Source organism: Podarcis bocagei (assembly GCF_964188305.1).
Source record: "Podarcis bocagei genome assembly, chromosome: 5".
In the NCBI taxonomy this organism is placed as follows: domain Eukaryota; kingdom Metazoa; phylum Chordata; class Lepidosauria; order Squamata; family Lacertidae; genus Podarcis; species Podarcis bocagei.
Window position 1 is genome coordinate 48,063,800 of NC_138129.1, and position 20,298 is coordinate 48,084,097.

The 20,298-nt window shown below is 43.2% G+C and overlaps 1 protein-coding gene across 1 annotated transcript; it reads left to right on the top strand.

Annotated features, from left to right (window-relative positions):
* The first annotated feature begins 795 nt into the window (after positions 1-795).
* On the top strand, positions 796-18,606 carry MLN (motilin). The gene is made up of 5 exons (XM_081195920.1): positions 796-893; positions 11,442-11,559; positions 13,341-13,445; positions 16,440-16,545; positions 18,490-18,606. Exons 1-5 carry the CDS (start codon positions 811-813, stop codon positions 18,495-18,497), a joined length of 420 nt encoding a protein of 139 aa, XP_081052046.1. The 5' UTR covers positions 796-810; the 3' UTR covers positions 18,498-18,606.
* The last annotated feature ends 1,692 nt before the right edge of the window (positions 18,607-20,298 follow it).

Below are 20,298 nucleotides of genomic sequence, written 5' to 3' on the forward strand. Positions count from 1 at the left end.
ATGGACAACCTTCCGGGGGGTGGGGGCACATGTCCGTGGTGCTCAGGACCAGATACAAAACTGGGCAGAGCATGTGTGGCAGGCTACATTCTAGCCAAGCAAAAGTCACAGGTTTCGACACAGCCACCTCTGCAACCTCTATCCAGTCAAGCAAGAGGCATCATCACGCATTTGAGCCAGACAACAGGCAAGGAGCACATTCAGTTGTGCTCTGGGGACAATGCTGAGGGCTAGATAGAGGGGCTTGAAGGACCACATTTGTCTTTCAAGTCTGAGATTCCCCACCCCTGTTACCCAAAGTAAACTTGGGTTTGTCAGCAAGTATATACTCAACAGGGAGCTACAGCCAAGCCTGGCATTCTGATGCGTATACCTCTGCATATACTTGTATTTGCAAACATATTTGTTGCGTTCACAGTGTACGTTTTTAAGATGTGCTCCAAAATATGTAATGTTGCATTAAGAGACGCTCAGCAAAAGCTTTGTCACTAAGATGAAAAGGCCATTCCTTGAATTCAAATGGCGTTGTGAGTGTTTACAATTATTTAGGATTGTGGATCAAACATTTTAACAAAATCACTGGGAAGGAGGCAAGGAAAGGGATGGGGATGAAAGCAGAGCCCAGAATTCCCAGTGGCAGCAACCAAGGGAAGCAACGCTCCTTGGAAACTCAGGATTCTTACCTGGTATGTGCAACAAAACCATTTCTATGTTCCTACATTTCCAATCAATCCAATGTATTCAAGGGCCATGAATACTGACAAGGGCTGTTGATGTCATTAGGAGCTGGTAATGGTTATATAAAGGCCAATGAGATCAGACCAGAGAGAAGAACAGACAAGGGGAATCTGCAGAGCACTGTTCCACAGACAAGGAGGCAGCACATTCACTAGGTAAGCATTTCTGCCCATTCATTTCTATGCAATGTAAATCTTCCGTGGAGAGACAGTGGAGTTTTGGGATCTCAGATGTCTCCTTATATGGATATTTTATTCTGTTTTGTGGCCCAGAATGTTCACTCTGTAAGCCCAGGACAACTGAACAAGAATGGGCTTCTGGCTTCTTTCCCTGTGTGAATAATAATTTAAAAAACCATTTTCGATCTCTGTGCAATGTAAGCATACTTTAGAAAATTCTTGACAATGCACAGATCTTCTGTGGAGGCTCAAAGTATGGGTGAATTTCACTCTAGTGAAGTCAAGAAAGGCTACCATTGTGTCCACACCAATATTATTACAATGATTGGGACTCTGCAGTTACAACGTCCCATCACATCTGCATCTTCTCAGTGTCACAGTCCACTTTGTGTACCTGATAAATTAAATCCTTACCTATAAAAGCTGATGCCTCATTAAAACAGAGTCTCTGGCACATACGCATTGCTTTTCTATACACTTTTCTCTTCTGCGCTTTCATTGCTTGTAGTTATAGCTCCCTCCATTGCCCAGTTGATCTTCTGAGCAGTTTATAAGAATAAAAGCCATTTTAAAGCAACTATCATATTGCAACGAGGACTGTGGTTACTTTTGGACAGAAGGTCAAATCCAAATATGACTTTTTATTTTATCGTTTTTGGAAAGCTACTTGCATTCCCACATTCGCCCCCTTCTCCCCCATCCCTTACACCAAGTATGGGGAAGCTGTGACCCTCCAAATGTTGTTGCTGGATTCCAGCTCCCATTATCCCTGACCACTGGCCAAGCTGGTTGGGACTGATGGGAGTTGTAGTCCAGCAATACCCAGGGGGTCGCAGAATCCCCATTATCATTCACTGTTCTCAGAGTTTCTATGTCCCATTCTAAGTAGCAGGCACTGCAGTAGAGAAGGGAAATAACAAGCTCCACATTATCATGTAATGCATCTTCTTTAATTAAAATCACCCGGGAGATCTGGAAGGCAATGTGAATTGGCAGCAGCCACACATTTGTGATGCTATGTCGTTTAGCCCCAACACTAAAGCTCTATCCAGGCATTGGCCTGAGCACGCAAAATGTTAAACCAGGGAAATGTTAAACTGCTGATGAGGCCAGGGGCATGCGTGAACTTAAGTACCATCCCCAATGTCCTCAGGCACAAGCAGGTTGTGCTTCAGATCTTTGCATGATTAGCATGGAGGTCTGAGAAACCTCCATAAGAGTGAGAATCCTGACTTACCACTGTTTCTGATCATGGGGAGAGTTTCTGCTCACTGAACATGGCTAAAAAATTATCATCAATGTGCGTGGCACTTCACAGAGCACAATAGCACAGGTCCCAGCTGCCCCAGGGAACATACAATCTGAAATCCAACACAGGGGGAACAATAGGGGAAGGCAAGGCAATCATAAACAGAGAAGCAATGTGCAACTCTTTCAAGTTAAAGAATTTGGAAAAAGAAGAAAACAGACTATCAAAAATTGCTTAACAGTAGGAACAATGTTGCTCCAAAATAAATGTGATGTTTGACACATTGCTTGCCCTTGCATGGTTGATTTTTTTCCTCAACAAAAAGCTGAACTGGGGGACCTTGACATTATGGGCAGAGACCTTTAACCCTTTGCCCCCACCAGTTTCCCACTTGGAATTGTTCACCCTCCACACCTGCTATTTGCAATAGGAATTGTTCACCCTCCACACCTGCTATTTGCAATCCTTGACACTGATGGGAGTTTTCCTCCCATTGCGAAAGGCAGGTATGGGAAACAGTCTGATTTCAACCCCAGGCCATGGTGTGGACAAAGGGTTAACACTCCCATGCCTCCCTGACCTGGTCCGAATTCAGCTCCCCCTCCCCAAGTTGCCTATTTGTTAAAGAAAAATGAACCTGGCAAATGTTATGTCTTGTTTGGCTCCCCAATTCTAATGTTTCTGGGTAGAGGAGAGATAAAAGCAAATGTTTAAACAAAGGAGACAGTGCTTCCTACAATTCCTTCTCTGCCTCCACATTAATTTCCCCCTTGTTTTGTACCGATGTGCACGATGACACCTGAAAAAAATGGTCAGAGAAAGGGAATCAGGCCCCGAAGATGTCCCATTTTGAATCACACCTTTTCAAAATGTTACCAGTGCAGCTAATTTACAAACAGCAAACACACTATTCGCCTTGGGAGGCACCGAGCTGCAGTGTTAATGTTTGAAAGACGTGCCCTGTTTGCAAAACAAGGAAGGGGCAATCCGTAGTCTCACCAATCAAACAACAGAAAAACTAGGGGCTTTTTCCCCAGTAGCAGAGAAACAGCAAGACTAGTCAAGAGCAAGGGGGAAGCTAACTGGCTTTGAGGCTCTGCAGTGTTATGCTGAAATTACAAATAAAGTAGCACGAAAGCACAATCATGCAAAGGTAACGTTGTGCAAAGAGAGAGAGGCAGATTGTGTTATATAGATTTGGGCAGCACCCTTTCAAATCATAGCAAACCACACTTCCCTCAACCTTATGGTGCAATTGGCTCGAAGCAGAATCCACAAATTTACTCTGGGGTTCTGGTCCCTAGCAACAATTTGTAGGCATGACAGCTGGTCAGGAAATAGAATATATGCTGCTGCTTCTTTTTTTACCTGATGAAAAATGCCGACCTTTTGTCTCTCTTCCTATTCAAGGAAGACATTTTATTTTAATCTTTTAGAAACTGGACGTTTTCCGGTTTCTGATGTTCTGTGCGCACTGTGTCCATGGAAATGATGCACAGCCAAATGTGCAGCAGAATGGAAACAAAGCTCATCAACACTGGGTTCAAACATAGCCAAAATAATAGTTCTGAACTGTCAGGTTCTTTGGGAGGGGGGGGGGAATAAACACAGCAATTATTTAAAGAAATGGGTTTATTTAAGGGCACCATTTGAAATGAATGAAGGTGGCTCCAAATGTTCCAACGAAGGATGGAAGTGCTAATGTAAAAAGAAGATAATGGCAGCGGTTAAGTGGTTTGCAAATAAAGAGCACATGCAAAATAGTGATTTATTGCAATCTGTTGGTTCCCAGTAGCAATCGGAGGGGGTTGGAGGAGGGCACTAATTGGCACAAACAGTGCATTACGAACTAAATATGCAAATGACTGCTTTTTCTCCCACTGAATATACAGATACAGGTGCAGGAGTTCCAGAATTGTGGCAAGAGCTCCATGAGAGTAGGGAAAATTACTAAAAGTATAACTTCCTTCCTGACATGCTCCCAGTAGCCCAGTTTTTGTGTGACTTGATGAAGACTGGTTAGATTCTACTATCAGAGCAACAAAAGCTCAGTCTTCCTTTGCACCTGGCTGCTCAGTGCCAAATTAGATGCTGCATGTGTAACAAACTCCTAGTGGCCCTTTCAGATCCACCCACCTGCAGAGAATGCAGCTTTGTGAAGTAATGTGTGGTGTTGGGGCCAATGGGTGCTTACCCCTTTCCTTGCCAGCCACCTCTCCACTCTACATTGACCTCCAAGCTGCTTTATCATCTGCAGGATTTCAAAGGGGTATTTGCCCCTGCAAATATGCATTGGGAGCCTTATGGTAGGATCACACAAAAAATCTGCTTTATATATTCAGACCATTGATCCATCTAGTTCAGTATTGCCCACATTGGAAACCGTTCTTCAGTGTTTCAGAGAGTAGTGAGCAGGGCTGGGCAGCCCATAAGGTAGACTGAGGCAGCTGCCCTGGTGGCAGAATCTGCCCCATGGATGCCCCACCTGCCCCTGCTGCCACTGGAGAAGTGAGGAGAAGAGGCGGCAGCTTCTGGTGAGATCTCATGAGATCTCGCGGAACTCTCGTGAGATTTTGCTGGAAGCCACCACCATGCAACGCTGGTAAGAAAGGCTTTGATGGGGAAGGTGGTGGAGTGCCTCAGGTGGGGAAATGGGATGTGCCTTCCCCAGTAGTGAGGGATTTAATGTAGGATAGTTCCATGTAGGCAGCTTTCTATAACAGAAACTGGCTGCTTGCTGAGATTTTAAGCCTTTGACTCCAGACTGCTTCTCCTAGGCTCTGCCCCTATGTGGAGAACTTCAAGTTCTTAAAGGCTGAACCCTCTGGCTTGAAGAAAGGTGCTTCTCTTCCATTCTATTTCTTCCTGTCTGATGTGTGCCCTGCACTGCTGGACCAGTGAGGTAGTGTGGGAGGCATCTGGCTCCTCAGGCTCATGGGAAGGTGCCCTTGAGGATTCTGGCTCTGGTTCTACAAGCCCTGGTGTAATGAAAGGTTCTTCTGGGGACTTCTAGTGGTCTCCTGGTGTTGAGCAGTCTATGTAGAACCCTGCTCCTTGATCTAGCTCCTTAGCTGGTGTCTTTGCAGCCCCCAGTTCTGTGTCTGAATTCGCAAATGGTGTAAACAGGAATGGTTTGGATTCTTAGATCACGGACTGCAGTTTCTTGAAGATGGACTTCTGGCAAGCGATGGGCTGCACCTCACAACGGTTGGGAGAAATGTTTTTGCCAAAAATTTCAGAAACCTCATCAGGAGGGCTTTAAACTGACTAATGTGGGGGAGGGAGACAGTGCTCCTGAAGGCAGGAGTCTATCAATTGATGAAGATGATCATCCAAATGTCATAGACCAAATGGAGCAAACAGCATGCAGACCTAGTGGTGGGAGGAAAAAATCCTTAAATAAGAGGCACGGGGGAATGATTAATGGACTTCAATGTCTGTACACTAATGCACAAAGCATGGGAAATAAACAAGATGAGCTTGAGCTCTTGGTACAGCAAACTAAATATGACATAATAGGCATCACTGAAACCTGGTGGGATAAGTCCCACGATTGGAATGTAATAATGGAGGGATACAATCTATTTCAGAGAAACAGACCAGACAAGAAAGGAGGAGGAGTGGCGTTATATGTCAGGGATGTGTATACCTGTGAAGAGATCCAAGATTTAGAACCTCAAAGCCAAAGTGAGAGCATTTGGGTCAAAATTAAGGGAGAGAAGAATAACAGAGACCTCATTGTGGGAGTTTACTATAGATCCCCAAGCCAAACGGAGGACATAGATGATGCCTTCCTGGAACAGATGGCCAAGCATGCAAAAGGAAGGGAGATAGTAGTAATGGGGGACTTCAATTACCCGGATATTTGTTGGATGTCAAACTCAGCCAAGAGCATAAGGTCAAACAGATTCCTCACTGGCCTTGCAGACAACTTCATTGTCCAGAAAGTAGGAGAAGCAACAAGAGGAACAGCCATTTTAGATCTGGTCCTAACCAATGTTGATGACCTGGTTAGTGGGGTAGAAGTGGAAGGATCATTAGGCGCGAGTGATCATGCTCTTCTGAAGTTTACTATACAGTGGAAAGGAGCAGCCAAGCATACTAGGACTCAATTTCTTGACTTTAAGAAAGCCGACTTCATAAAACTTAGGGAAGTGCTGGGTGAGATCCCATGGACAGTAATACTAAAAGGAAAGGGAGTTCATGATGGCTGGGAGTTTGTTAAGAGGGAGATAGTAAAAACACAACGTCAGGCAATACCAATGAGACGGAAACATGGAAGGTGCCTAAAGAAGCCAGGGTGGCTATCTAAAGAACTTTTAACTGAGTTAAGATTAAAGAAGCATGTGTACAAAAAAATGGAAAAGGGGGGGAACCACCAAAGAGGAATTCAAACAAATAATCAGCACATGTAGACACAAAGTCAGAAAAGCTAAAGCACAGAATGAACTCAGGCTTGCTAGAGAAGTTAAAAGCAACAAAAAAGGCTTTTATGGGTATGTCCGTAGCAAAAGGAAGAACAAAGAAAAAGTGGGGTCACTCAGAGGAGAAGATGGTGAAATGCAAACAGGGGACACAGAAAGGGCTGAACTCCTCAATGCCTTCTTTGCCTCAGTCTTCTCCGATAAAGAAAACAATGCCCGACCTGAAGAATGTCCCTATTTTCAAAAAGGGGGAAAGAGAGGACCCAAATAATTATCACCCAGTCAGTCTGACATCAATACCAGGGAAGATTCTGGAGCAGATCATTAAGCAAACAGTCTGTGAGCACCTAGAAAGGAATGCTGTGATCACCAATAGTCAGCATGGATTTCTGAAAAATAAGTCATGTCAGACTAACCTGATCTCATTTTTTGACTGAATTACAAGCCTGGTAGATGAAGGGAATGCAGTGGATGTAGCCTACCTTGATTTCAGCAAGGCATTTGACAAGGTGCCCCATGATATTCTTGTAAAGAAGCTGGTAAAATGCGGTCTTGACTATGCTACCACTCAGTGGATTTGTAACTGGCTGACTGACCGAATCCAAAGGGTGCTCATCAATGGTTCCTCTTCATCCTGGAGAAGAGTAACTAGTGGGGTGCCACAGGGTTCTGTCTTGGGCCCGGTCTTATTCAACATCTTTATCAACGACTTGGATGATGGACTCAAGGGCATCCTGATCAAATTTGCAGATGACACCAAACTGGGAGGGGTGGCTAACACCCCAGAGGACAGGATCACACTTCAAAACGACCTTGACAGATTAGAGAACTGGGCCAAAACAAACAAGATGAACTTTAACAGGGAGAAATGTAAAGTATTGCACTTGGGCAAAAAAAATGAGAGGCACAAATACAAGATGGGGGACACCTGGCTTGAGAGCAGTACATGTGAAAAGGATCTAGGAGTCTTGGTTGACCACAAACTTGACATGAGCCAACAGTGTGACGCAGCAGCTAAAAAAGCCAATGCAATTCTGGGCTGCATCAATAGGAGTATAGCATCTAGATCAAGGGAAGTAATAGTGCCACTGTATTCTGCTCTGGTCAGACCTCACCTGGAGTACTGTGTCCAGTTCTGGGCACCACAGTTCAAGAAGGACACTGACAAACTGGAACGTGTCCAGAGGAGGGCAACCAAAATGGTCAAAGGCCTGGAAACGATGCCTTATGAGGAACGGCTAAGGGAGCTGGGCATGTTTAGCCTGGAGAAGAGGAGGTTAAGGGGTGATATGATAGCCATGTTCAAATATATAAAAGGATGTCACATAGAGGAGGGAGAAAGGTTGTTTTCTGCTGCTCCAGAGAAGCGGACACGGAGCAATGGATCCAAACTACAAGAAAGAAGATTCCACCTAAACATTAGGAAGAACTTCCTGACAGTAAGAGCTGTTCGACAGTGGAATTTGCTGCCAAGGAGTGTGGTGGAGTCTCCTACTTTGGAGGTCTTTAAGCAGAGGCTTGACAACCATATGTCAGGAGTGCTCTGATGGTGTTTCCTGCTTGGCAGGGGGTTGGACTTGATGGTCCTTGTGGTCTATTCTAACTCTATGATTCTATGATTCTATGATTCTATGATTCTATGATTCTATGATTCTATGATTCTATGATTCTATGATTCTATGTTGCTGGATTCGGGGATCAAAACACCTTGTGCATATGTAGCTGTTGTGACACAATTTCCTTTATTGTTCTGCAATTGAACATGTGATCTGGACCAGTATCTATATCAGGGATGGGAAACCTGTGATCCTCTAGATATTGTTGGACACCAACTCCCATTATGCCCAACTAATGACTATGCTAACTGGGGCAGATGAGAGTTAGAGGTCTGCAACATCTGAAGGGCCACAGCTTCCCTATCTCTGATCTAGATGGAACATAATCCAGGAATAGAACTGGAAACCCCATCATCCATGTTAAAGGTGTAATTACATCACATACTTCTCAGGTTTGTGCTCTTGTGTGTGGTCAAAAATGTGCATTGTGCACAATGTGGTGCAACATTTCTTGCACTTAGCTTTTCAACTTTAATGTGAGTACTGCAGCACATCCTGGGTAACCCTGTAGCACCTGAGCAGATAGGTGTAAGATCAAGATTCCTGGGTCCAATAAAAGTTTTGGATTTTTGATGTACTAAATTAAAGTACTGCCTCAAAACTCCACAGAGGAATGTCATATAAATGGCACCACGCTCAGTTCTTTTTCATCTTCCATGCCCTAATACATCTGGGTAATAAATGCACCAGAAAAATTAGTTTTTAGGTGCTGTACAATATTGGTTTCAGATCCTGCACAATTTTATTGGTACATAAAGGCTTGGTTTAGAACTAAATCTGACCCAAGAGCAATACTTGAATAATGCCAAAAGCACTTTAAAAAAAATTAATTAAGTCTCAGGATAAAAATGAGCAAAGCTTCTAAGTACTTGGACCATGCTTCATTAAATTTGTTCAACAAAGAGCATTTAATAATTAAAAGGCTCTTGAATGTTTACATAAATCCTCCTTGTGATGTGGTATTGCTGTCCAGTCAAGTCGAAAACTGGTTTACAGCAGCCCCTTAAAGTCAGGCTCCCATAGAGTGAGAGTGACAAACCATGTTCTTAGCTCTGTAGAACCTATCAAGGTTTATTAAGGAGCTCAGCGCACCAATGGGAATTGACCAGATGAGCTTATTAGGTCTCTTATAAGATTAGGGACTGTGACACAGCTGTCTGATTCTTTTCTTCCCCTCTGTGAAGCTTATGGAGGAAAAGAAAAAGGGGGGAATTACAATAATACTAATAGGAAAAGCAATATGTTTCTCTGCCAAGAGCTTTCTCATCAGGGGACAAATGGTAAGGAGGAAAGATGCAAAACCCTCGTGCACATTCCCGTACTTGAATGACTAGATTTCTGAAACACAGCTATAAATCTACAGCATAGCTAGCAACATTGAACAGCAATTTAAAACTCCTGGAGATTTGGTTATAAATGCAGTAGGTTATTTCCTTATAACAAGCCAGTGGTGTTGGTCAACTGTTATAAAAGCTTTCTGTCAATATCCCTGGGTCTTGATGTAATCTGGTAGCTCGAGAAGAAAACACAACCAATGTCTCCCCAAGTCCTTGTTTCAGCTCAGGACAATGCATCAGTTCACATGAAACACAATTTCATAATTCCATTTATGAAGAAGAAGAAGAAGAAGAAGAAGAAGAAGAAGAAGAAGAAGAAGAAGAAGAAGAAGAAGAAGAGGAAGAAGAAGAAGAAGAAGAAGAAGAAGAAGAAGAAGAAGAAGAAGAAGAAGAAGAAGGTCAGCATTCTGATGTGCCAGCGAGCCCAGGTCAGCTTTCTCAAATGGATCTTGAGATGCTGCCCACAGGTGTTGGGAATAATGGCGCCAAGAAGCAAGAAGAGGTAACACAGGAGCACACAAGGCCCACGCTCACAGAAGTGGAAATGGCTGTGTGTGAATCCACTTGGCATGTGAGCAAAGAAGTCTGTGAAGGTTGTCTGGGTTGTGTTCCAGTACTTTGCATCTTGAGTCATCCAGTTGCCATTCCTGAGGAGCATGAATTTGAATGCTACAAAAACAGTGCACTCCTGTGTGTCTATATACTCAGAAGTAAGCCCCCGTTGAGTTTAATGTGGTTTATTATCGAATGGGTATAGGACTGCAGCTTTAGGCTCTCAAACCATTAGAAGAAGTCCAGAGTCAATTCCCCTACCTATACAGTTGCTCTGATGACTTACTTTCTGGAATATGAATGGCCACTGAGAAAAGAGGTGGGTTTTTTATTAGGCAAAAGATGTAGTTCCAGATACACTTTACTGCATCACATTCCTGCTTCATTATCTCAATTCTAGCAAGCAAAGTCCTAAGCAATATAATAGCAGTTTCAGATGGTGTGCAATTTCGCCTGTAAATTGCAGATTTATGAACGCTTTTCAGCTGACTTGCTGAATAACTAATAAGTGCTTATTAATCATCAGCCATCAGATCATATTTTGCTCTCCCTATATAGTGCTTTCCATGTTCTAAACAGGGAACCAGCTTTCTATTTCAGCTTTTAGAGCAAGGGCAGGGGACCTGTAGCCCCGCCCCCCAGACATTTTTGAATTCCAGCTCCCATCAACCCTGCCCATTGGCCACACTGGCTAGGGTTGAAGGAATTTAGAGTTCCACATGAGAAGAGCCACAGGTTCCCCATTCCTGCTGAAGAGTCCGGCTTACCAAACACTTCTTTGTTGTATTATGCTGTGTTACATGGCTATTCTGACTAACATATTTAAGAGAGGAGGGGTAGTAATATTTTTAAGTGCTTTCCATTTTGTTTTTACCGGGTGTTATATTTCAGCTTGCTGTGACCTGTCCCTAGATTATGTGTGATGAAGAGTGAGATAGGAATCCCATAAATAAAAATAAAAGAATCTGGTGTTTGGCCCAATGTTGCCAAATTATAACTCTTACCAATCCAGGCCACTGGTCATGCTTGCTGGGGCTGGTGTAGTAGAGTGGCATCTGGATGTTCAAAGGTTTCACATTCCTGGTGTAGAAAACCTATAGTGGAACACATGGACATCACTTTTGTGCAAGATTCTTTGCAGCTCTGGCTGGTTGAGCTGCCACAATCATATCCATCTGAACTCGCCAGAGAGTGCCACTCAGCCTTAACTGTGACCATAATTTCTGGCATGTAGATTCTCATGGTGGAAAAGACCACACAAACCTGGATTGGGAAGTCACATGTGGTATCTGGCAAGTCTATGGCCAATCACATGTATTTTTATTTTATTTTTTGTCATGCTCTAGGATGGTTCCAAGAAAGGTGGTGGTAACTCTTCTGTTCCTCTACATGGTAGCCATGCTGGCTAAACAGAGTGAAGGGTATCTTGCCTTCTACACTCCTGATGACTTCAGAAAAATGCAGGTTGGTATCTGGAAAACAGTGTGCCAGTGTTCAGGAAATGCCACAACTCAATGGTAACATGCATGATTTGCATACAAAAGGTCCCAGGTTCAGTCTTGGGCATCTCCAGACAGGGCTGGAAGAAAGTTCCTGTCTGAATCATCAGAGAGCTACTGCCAGTCTACTGAGCTTCGTATGTTCCTATGACAGAATGAGAAAGAGTACGGGGAAGTCTTATATGCTCACCATTCTGCAACTGTTTCTCCACCTCCTGCTTGGCATGATCCATGGTGATGTCCACCACCAATGGAAATTCTGGCCCAAGCCCACAGGAGTTCAATAAGCCCAGGAACAGACAGAAAAGTAAGGCAAGGTCAGGACCCTGGATAAAGGTGAAGCTGCTGGTTCAGAACCATGGACAGAAAATGCAAGCTGTCTCAGCAGTGTTTTAGAGCAGCTGGCAAAGTTCTACAATCTGACCCAGGTAGTCCATGAGTCCCAGATCTTGCCAGTTAAAATGCCAGTGTCATTTGCTGCAGCTGTTGGCTTTTTCTAGACAGTGGGGTTTCAAGCTGTGGGGACTGCTTTGGAGAAAGCTCATTGGGGATCGCCTGATCCTCAGAAGAGCCTGTGATCCAGTAATCAGAGTAATGTAGCAGTGATATCTTCTCGGGGTTCAAGGAATGAGATGTGGACCCCAGTGCCATTGGACTTAAATTCAAAGCACCATGGAGTGGAACAAGTATTGCACTTGGGCAAAAAAAATGAGAGGCACAAATACAAGATGGGGGACACCTGGCTTGAGAGCAGTACATGTGAAAAGGATCTAGGAGTCTTGGTTGACCACAAACTTGACATGAGCCAACAGCGTGACGCGGCAGCTAAAAAAGCCAATGCAATTCTGGGCCTCATCAATAGGAGTATAGCATCTAGATCAAGGGAAGTAATAGTGCCACTGTATTCTGCTCTGGTCAGACCTCACCTGGAGTACTGTGTCCAGTTCTGGGCACCACAATTCAAGAAGGACACTGACAAACTGGAACGTGTCCAGAAGAGGGCAACCAAAATGGTCAAAGGCCTGGAAACGATGCCTTATGAGGAACGGTTAAGGGAGCTGGGCATGTTTAGCCTGGAGAAGAGGAGGTTAAGGGGTGATATGATAGCCATGTTCAAATATATAAAAGGATGTCACATAGCGGAGGGAGAAAGGTTGTTTTCTGCTGCTCCAGAGAAGCGGACACGGAGCAATGGATCCAAACTACAAGAAAGAAGATTCCACCTAAACATTAGGAAGAACTTCCTGACAGTAAGAGCTGTTCGACAGTGGAATTTGCTGCCAAGGAGTGTGGTGGAGTCTCCTACTTTGGAGGTCTTTAAGCAGAGGCTTGACAACCATATGTCAGGAGTGCTCTGATGGTGTTTCCTGCTTGGCAGGGGGTTGGACTCGATGGCCCTTGTGGTCTCTTCCAACTCTATGATTCTATGATTCTATGATTCTATGATTCTATGATTCTATGATTCTATGATTCTATGATTCTATGATTCTATTCTATGATTCTATGATTCTCCTTGGAAATGATGTTGTAGGAAGTCTCTGCATCTGAAGAATTTTAGTTCAGGGCAGTGACACTGCTCAAGCAGTGAGCTTTAGCCAGATTTTGTTGACAGTGGTGCTGTGACCAGTTGTTATTGCCTGTCACCATTGTTATATTCATTTGAAATGGCAACATAGCCAACTTGGTTCTCATACAGTGACCCACCCCAAAGTGTCATTCTTAATATCTCTTGTTGTTTGGCCCCAGGAGAAAGAGAGGAACCGAGCACAGAAGAAATCTCTGACTTTGCAGCAGCAATCAGACACAGGAGATTTTCCTGAGCTTTCAGAAGATGAAGGACAGATCATCAAGGTAAATTGTGCTCCAAATTGTGTCAGCCATTACACTGATGACACCCAGCTCTATTTCTCTTTTGCACCTTAATTATGAGAGGCCATGACTTTTTTAAAACAGTGCCTAGATGCAGTGGTGGGCTGGATGAGAATGAATCCTGGTAAGACAACTGTGGACTACAACTGGGATTGGACCGGAAGCTACAGATGGTGCAGAATGCTGCAGCCAAGTTGCTGAATGAAGCACATAGATGTGCACATATGATACCTGTGCTGGGGGGGTGTCCAAACTTAGTTGAATACCATTCATGAACTTTTTGTCCTGGCTTTCCCTGAACCATAAGGTTATACTCTGTTTTATGTGATTCAATACCCTTGATTTTTGCGTTATTTGCTTTTCTGTGGTTTTAGGCTGCTACGTTTTAATGATACTGCTTGTTTCTTGTATTGTATACCACTTAGAGATTTTAAAAGTATTAAGTGGCTTACAAATACTTTTAAACAAACAAACAAGACAGGTACAGGCAGGTAGTTCTTCTAACATATGAGACAAAGCATCATACTGATTAGCAGGTAAAATACTGATGAAGAGGCAAGCTTATTTCAGTTCTCATTGGGCAGAATCTCAGCTTTCATTGGTAAAAATTCACTGTTGTCTTCACTTCTCTCTAACTTTTTATTATTAATTTGTATCATCCATCCAATGTCTTGCAGGATTCCAAGGGAATCTGTGGGACAATCTATCAATTTCATACACATGCTATTATTACAACAAACTGTTATAAGAATTTTAAGGTCATATATTTAAAAAAAATGTTCATAACTGTATATATAAACCACATGTCTGAAACCCCACAGATTAGGTCCTGGACAAATTGACCTCAAATATTTCTCTGCAAGGTCAAAGTGGGAAACCTCCCCATTGTCTCTTTCCTCACAAATCTTGTCATCACAAATCCTGTCTTAAGGGCACATTCAACATATGAACAGGGTGTGAGCCTGTGGCCTGTGACTTTGATCCAGGAATTAAGTAGTTATAATAACAAAAGAATGGCCAAAACTCAGATAATGCAATCAGGTAACTTCCCAGACAGGAGATAAACAACGCACTCAGATTTCTGTTGTAGACCGCCTTTTCTGTGATGTAGGTACGATGTATCTGGGGGGTGGTCTTGGGCTACACCCACTGTGATGTATGTATGGTGTTTCTGGAGGTGGTCTTTGACTCCAGGGCGAGCAATTTAAAATGTCTATATAAGGGCTGGCACGCATTTCTCTGGGGCTTCCTCCTCTTTCCTGCGTGTGGGGGAGCACCCTGTTACAACAATTAATAAAGAGCAGGCTTACTAGCTGCTTTGCTTCACCAGATTCTCTGGTTGGTCTCTGTTATTTTCTCCTATCGATAGAGAACCTACAAAAGGACTCTATATGGGCTCTTGGGTACCCCACAAGGGAAAAGAAGCAGCTATTTTACTTATATCAAAACTATCACTTAGTCCCTAGAATGGCACTAGAGCTGAATGAAAGAGAAATTATCAAAAATCACTAGTAAAATATGACTGTTATTTTCCTGTTATTTGAATGAAGTTGACTCATTCCCTTAAACAATCTAAATGAAAGTAGGAAAATGGCTTGAGAACAGTCTGAAATGCCGGTTTATATTTGTTGAAATGTTGTGCCTATGTAAAAGGTATGTGCTTTAATGTGTTGTATACAGCCGAAATCCTAACAGGATATGATACAGTCAAGTCAACTAATCACACATACGAATTGGCCTTTTTAAGAATTACAAAGCTACAAAGGCTTCAGGAGCTGTCCTGCCTAGCTACTATTGTGAATTACAACTTGGCTTAGGAAATTGTCTCCCCCAACCACCAGCTTACTGATTAACTGCAACACTTACTTCAGATCTACAGTTTATGCATCTCTCATCTACTTCATTGTTTAGTCTCCTTCATAATCTTTAATATATTTTATGTTCATATTGTGATGTGAAGTTTCCACTAACTCTTCCAGAAGCAACACTATGTTAATGGCAAACGTCAAAAATGTAGACAGGTGTCTTGATCTCCAAGGCCAAATTTACCTCCACATCCCTCTCACTGATCTTACTGCAAGCAAAGGTGTTTTGAAAATGGAAATGGCTGTGGCTCAGGAGTAGAGCAGAAAGTTCCAGGTTTAATCCTTGATGTTTTCAGGTGGGGCTGGGAGAAACCCCTGCCTAAAGCCATGAAGAGATGCTTTCAGCCAGTGTGGACAATACCAAACTGATAGACCAGTAGACCAACTCAGGATAATGTGGCTTCCCATGTCCCTAAAGTATAGGTACTACCCTCTGTTCAGTATTGGCAAGCCTCAGTAGATGAAGACTTATTTGTAGCTAAGTAATTTTATAAATTAAGCTTGTCCAACCACTCAAGACCTGTGATCAAGTTCCCATCCATCTCAAATTTACCACACCAAAATCTTCATTATTCTAATCCATTTAGCTGGATTGCCTATTGGAAGTGCTTTAAAATCATGAAACTGGGTAGCGTAACTAAATATGGAGTTCATATTATTTAAGTTTGCTCCCAGAAGTCTTATCCTGCAGTTCTGTATTTCAGGAATTTGTCTGCATCCATGCAGACCGGATATTTCCTTATGTGACATTCTTAACATATTTTAATTTAAGGCCTATGGCTCAACCACAATCCAGATCAGTGTTCCACTGATTTGACATGGTGCTGCTCATGGTGTACTGGATTACAGCATCGAGCTTTTAAAAACTTGATAAATTGTCAAGACTTACAAGATGAGAAACAGCTGGCACTGGCTTTTGCAACCTCCCTTTCAATGAGCAACTTAACCCTGCTACACAGGTCACAAAGTCAAATGCTAAAATACTGGATCAGGAAATACCTTTAAGCAATAACAAATGATCCAACACTAATGATTCCTTCAGCGTGTGTGAGGCAGAAAGTTGTGGAAACATTGCTTTTTCCTTGCATGTTAACCCTGCTTTTCTTCACAGCTGATTGCTCCAGTAGAAATAGGAATACATCTGTCCAAACAGCTGGGAAAATATCAAGATGTCCTGAAGGAACTCCTAACAGAGATGTTACCCGATACTCAGAATGGTACGATATTATCTGTCTCTCCCTTTCCTTGGAAGTCCTCGGCGCAGAAATTCCAGGAATAGCTTTTGTCTCATGTTGACTTGTTTTTAGAAAACTCCTGACCAAAGATCATAAATCCTTCTTCTATCAGCAGTGATTGCAGTCAAGAAAAAGTACACCCCAGCGACATTTTTCAATGGCACAATGTTTCCCCACATAGGGCTCATCCACGTGGCCTTTTGTCGTACTGCTTTCCTCCAGGGAAAACCACTCTTTTGGCACTCAATCAGAACAAACAGCAATTTGGGTTTTCACCTGATTGACATTTGCTCCAATTTAGCACTAAAGATCGGGTTTTCCTTGGGTAAAGGAGTGAGACAAGGGGGAAACCACTCAGACCCATGCCTAGGTAAAAGGTAAGGTAGAGGACCCCTGGATGGTTAAGTCCAGTCAAAGGTGACTGTGGGGTTGCAGCACTCATCTCATTTTCAGGCCCAGGGAGCTGGTGTTTGTCCACAGACAGTTTTCCGGGTCATGTGGCCAGCATGACTAAACCGCTACTGGCGCATGGAGGACCATGACAAGTGCCAGAGCACACGGAAACACCGTTTACCTTCCCGCCACAGTGGTACCTATTTATCTACTTGCACTGGCATGCTTTCAAACTTCTAGGTTGGCAGGAGCTGGGACAGAGCAATGGGAGCTCACCCCATCACAGGTATTCGAACTGCCAATCTTCTGATCAGCAAGCTCAAGAGACTCAGTGGTTTAGACCACAGTGCCACCCATGTCGGGTTTTCCTTGGGTAAAGGAGCGAGGCAAGGGGGAAACCACTCAGTCCCATGCCTAGAAAATATGGGTCAAGCAAAAAAAAACTGTTTGGACCTGTGGCAATACATCAGCTACTGGAAAATCATATATGTGACCAAAAAAAAAAACCCCTACCATTGTTCTGTGCCCATTTTCATCAACTGTTGAGTTGCTCTCCTATATTGCACTTCTGTGGCAAACCTGGAGTTTTGTGTGATTATGGTACGCAATGAATCAAGGGCTTCAGACTGGACTATGCATTATTTTCATGTGAGTTATTCCTGTTTCTCTCTGGAACTGATAATAGACTTGGAAATGAATTACACTGTGGGCTTGTAAAAAGATACTGCTGTTAATAACTCTTTAGGATTGCTTATCTTTCAGCCTTGAAATCAAAGGGAGTTTATGTACATGAGCTTGGGCACGATCAGACAGCCTCATCTCGCTGAAAAGTTCCAAGCTATGCAAAGCGGGAATGGGGAATTAAAATACTAGTCCCAGGATTCTACTGAATAGCTAAAGACATTTGGATAGGATGTGACAAAATATTCAAATTACCTCTGCATCCGTAACTGGAGCCAGGTACTCAAAGACATGTGCCAACTTAGCTCTTTTGAAAATTTAATTAAAATCTCAGAATATCGTAATCAGAACTGCCAATAGCCTAACAGAGTAGGATTGTAGTCTGTCCTACACATGTGGGTGAGCAGGGCTTACTACTGCTGTTTGAAAATGCGGATCAGTTTAACATCATAGACATGTTTAGCCATTCCCCCAGAAATGCAACATCTTAAAACACACATGCAACTCCCCACCCCCATGTCTCTGCACATGTTCCTCTTTAGACCGCCAGGCAATTAACACAAAGGTCTGTAGAGGGTTTCAAAGTGCATTTAGTTGAACACACTAAGAAACCTCCCTACCCTCAAGAACACTATCCACAGTTTATGACCTCGTTTGTTCCAGCAAACCTCTGAATAACACCATGTAATTATCACAGAGAATTGTTACGATAATCTACTTAGTTTCAAACCATTTTTATTGTTGAAACCACCTTTTGTTTCTTCATTTGATGGATTAAGAAAATCCAAATTTGATCTTGTACAGTATCGATTCACAAACTTACATTGTTGTTTCTGTCTCCTCTCTTTATAGTTAATTGATGTTCTCGGAATGAGAAGACAAGAGCGAAAGACTAAACTGCAAATTTGCAAGATTCCACTTAACAGAAAGGCTGTCAGGAGTGGGGTGGGGGGAATACTTATGCAAGATAATAAAGCATGAAACTTAAATATATGATTAGTTTGTTCAAAGTTCATTTGGAAAGATTGACCCAAATGACATCTGAGAACATGAAAGGAAGATGTCACTACAAGTCACTCTGCATATGTAAGATACATTAACTTCCTTCCACCAACATCAAAATACTTTGCAAATCCCAAGCAATTAAGAGCTTGTCCTCTGTACCATTCTCAGGGCCTAATGTATTATGCTGATTATAATGAGGCATAAAGCCCTAGTGTCAGCAACTTCAGGAAGAGAGGAAAGCTTGCCTGTGCATATTTGTGCATATTTACAGTTGGACGCGGGTGGCGCTGTGGTCTAAACCACAGAGCCTAGGGCTTGCTGATCAGAAGGTTGGCGGTTCGAATCCCCGTGACGGGGTGAGCTCCCGTTGCTCGGTCCCTGCTCCTGCCAACCTAGCAGTTCGAAAGCATGTCAAAGTGCAAGTAAATAAATAGGTGACGCGGCAGCTAAAAAGCCAATGCAATTCTGGGCTGCATCAATAGGAGTATAGCATCTAGATCAAGGGAAGTAATAGTGCCACTGTATTCTGCTCTGGTCAGACCTCACCTGGAGTACTGTGTCCAGTTCTGGGCACCACAATTCAAGAAGGACACTGACAAACTGGAACGTGTCCAGAGGAGGGCAACCAAAATGGTCAAAGGCCTGGAAACGATGCCTTATGAGGAACGGCTAAGGGAGCTGGGCATGTTTAGCCTGGAGAAGAGGAGGTTAAGGGGTGATATGATAGCCATGTTCAAATATATAAAAGGTTGTCACATAGAGGAGGGAGAAAGGTTGTTTTCTGCTGCTCCAGAGAAGCGGACACGGAGCAATGGATCCAAACTACAAGAAAGAAGATTCCACCTAAACATTAGGAAGAACTTCCTGACAGTAAGAGCTGTTCGACAGTGGAATTTGCTGCCAAGGAGTGTGGTGGAGTCTCCTACTTTGGAGGTCTTTAAGCAGAGGCTTGACAACCATATGTCAGGAGTGCTCTGATGGTGTTTCCTGCTTGGCAGGGGGTTGGACTCGATGGCCCTTGTGGTCTCTTCCAACTCTATGATTCTATGATTCTATGATTCTAGGTACCGCTCTGGCAGGAAGGTAAACAGTGATTCCATGAGCTGCTCTGGTTCGCCAGGATCAGCTTAGTCATGCTGGCCACATGACCCGGAAGCTGTATGCCAGCTCCCTCAGCCAGTAAAGCGAGATGAGCACCAAAACCCCAGAGTCGTCTGCCACTGGACCTAATGGTCAGGGGTCCCTCTACAGTTGTGCTAGTAAATGGAGCTTGAGTCCTGAACCCATCCTGACATACCATTCTTATTTCTCAACTCATGTATATGCTATAAAACAGCTTTGCAGGCCACCAAAGTGCCACATCTTATCAGTGGCAGATTTACATATAAGCTAAATAAGCTATAGCTTAGGGCCCCACTCTCTTGAGGCCCCCAAAAATTACCATATAGCATATATTCAACACAAAAAACAGCAACAATTTGTTGCGTGTCGAGGTCCCCAGGTCCACCCCAATAACTCACACATCACACAGAAGTTTTTGTTTAAGATTTTTGGCATAATTTTGGCCACAACTTTATTAAAATACAAATTTGTGAGTGGTTGCGTAGGCATTGGTTGCGACTATCTGCCCCCACCATGGGGGACAGACTGACATTC

What these genes read in the sequence shown, in the direction of transcription:
- MLN (XM_081195920.1), top strand. Translation starts at nt 811, where the DNA reads ATGAGATCAGACCAGAGAGAAGAACAGACAAGGGGAATCTGCAGAGCA. An exon ending in ATGACTTCAGAAAAATGCAG is followed by an intron (nt 11,560 to 13,340) that starts GTTGGTATCTGG and finishes GTTTGGCCCCAG; the next exon opens with GAGAAAGAGAGGAACCGAGC. An exon ending in ATGAAGGACAGATCATCAAG is followed by an intron (nt 13,446 to 16,439) that starts GTAAATTGTGCT and finishes TTTTCTTCACAG; the next exon opens with CTGATTGCTCCAGTAGAAAT.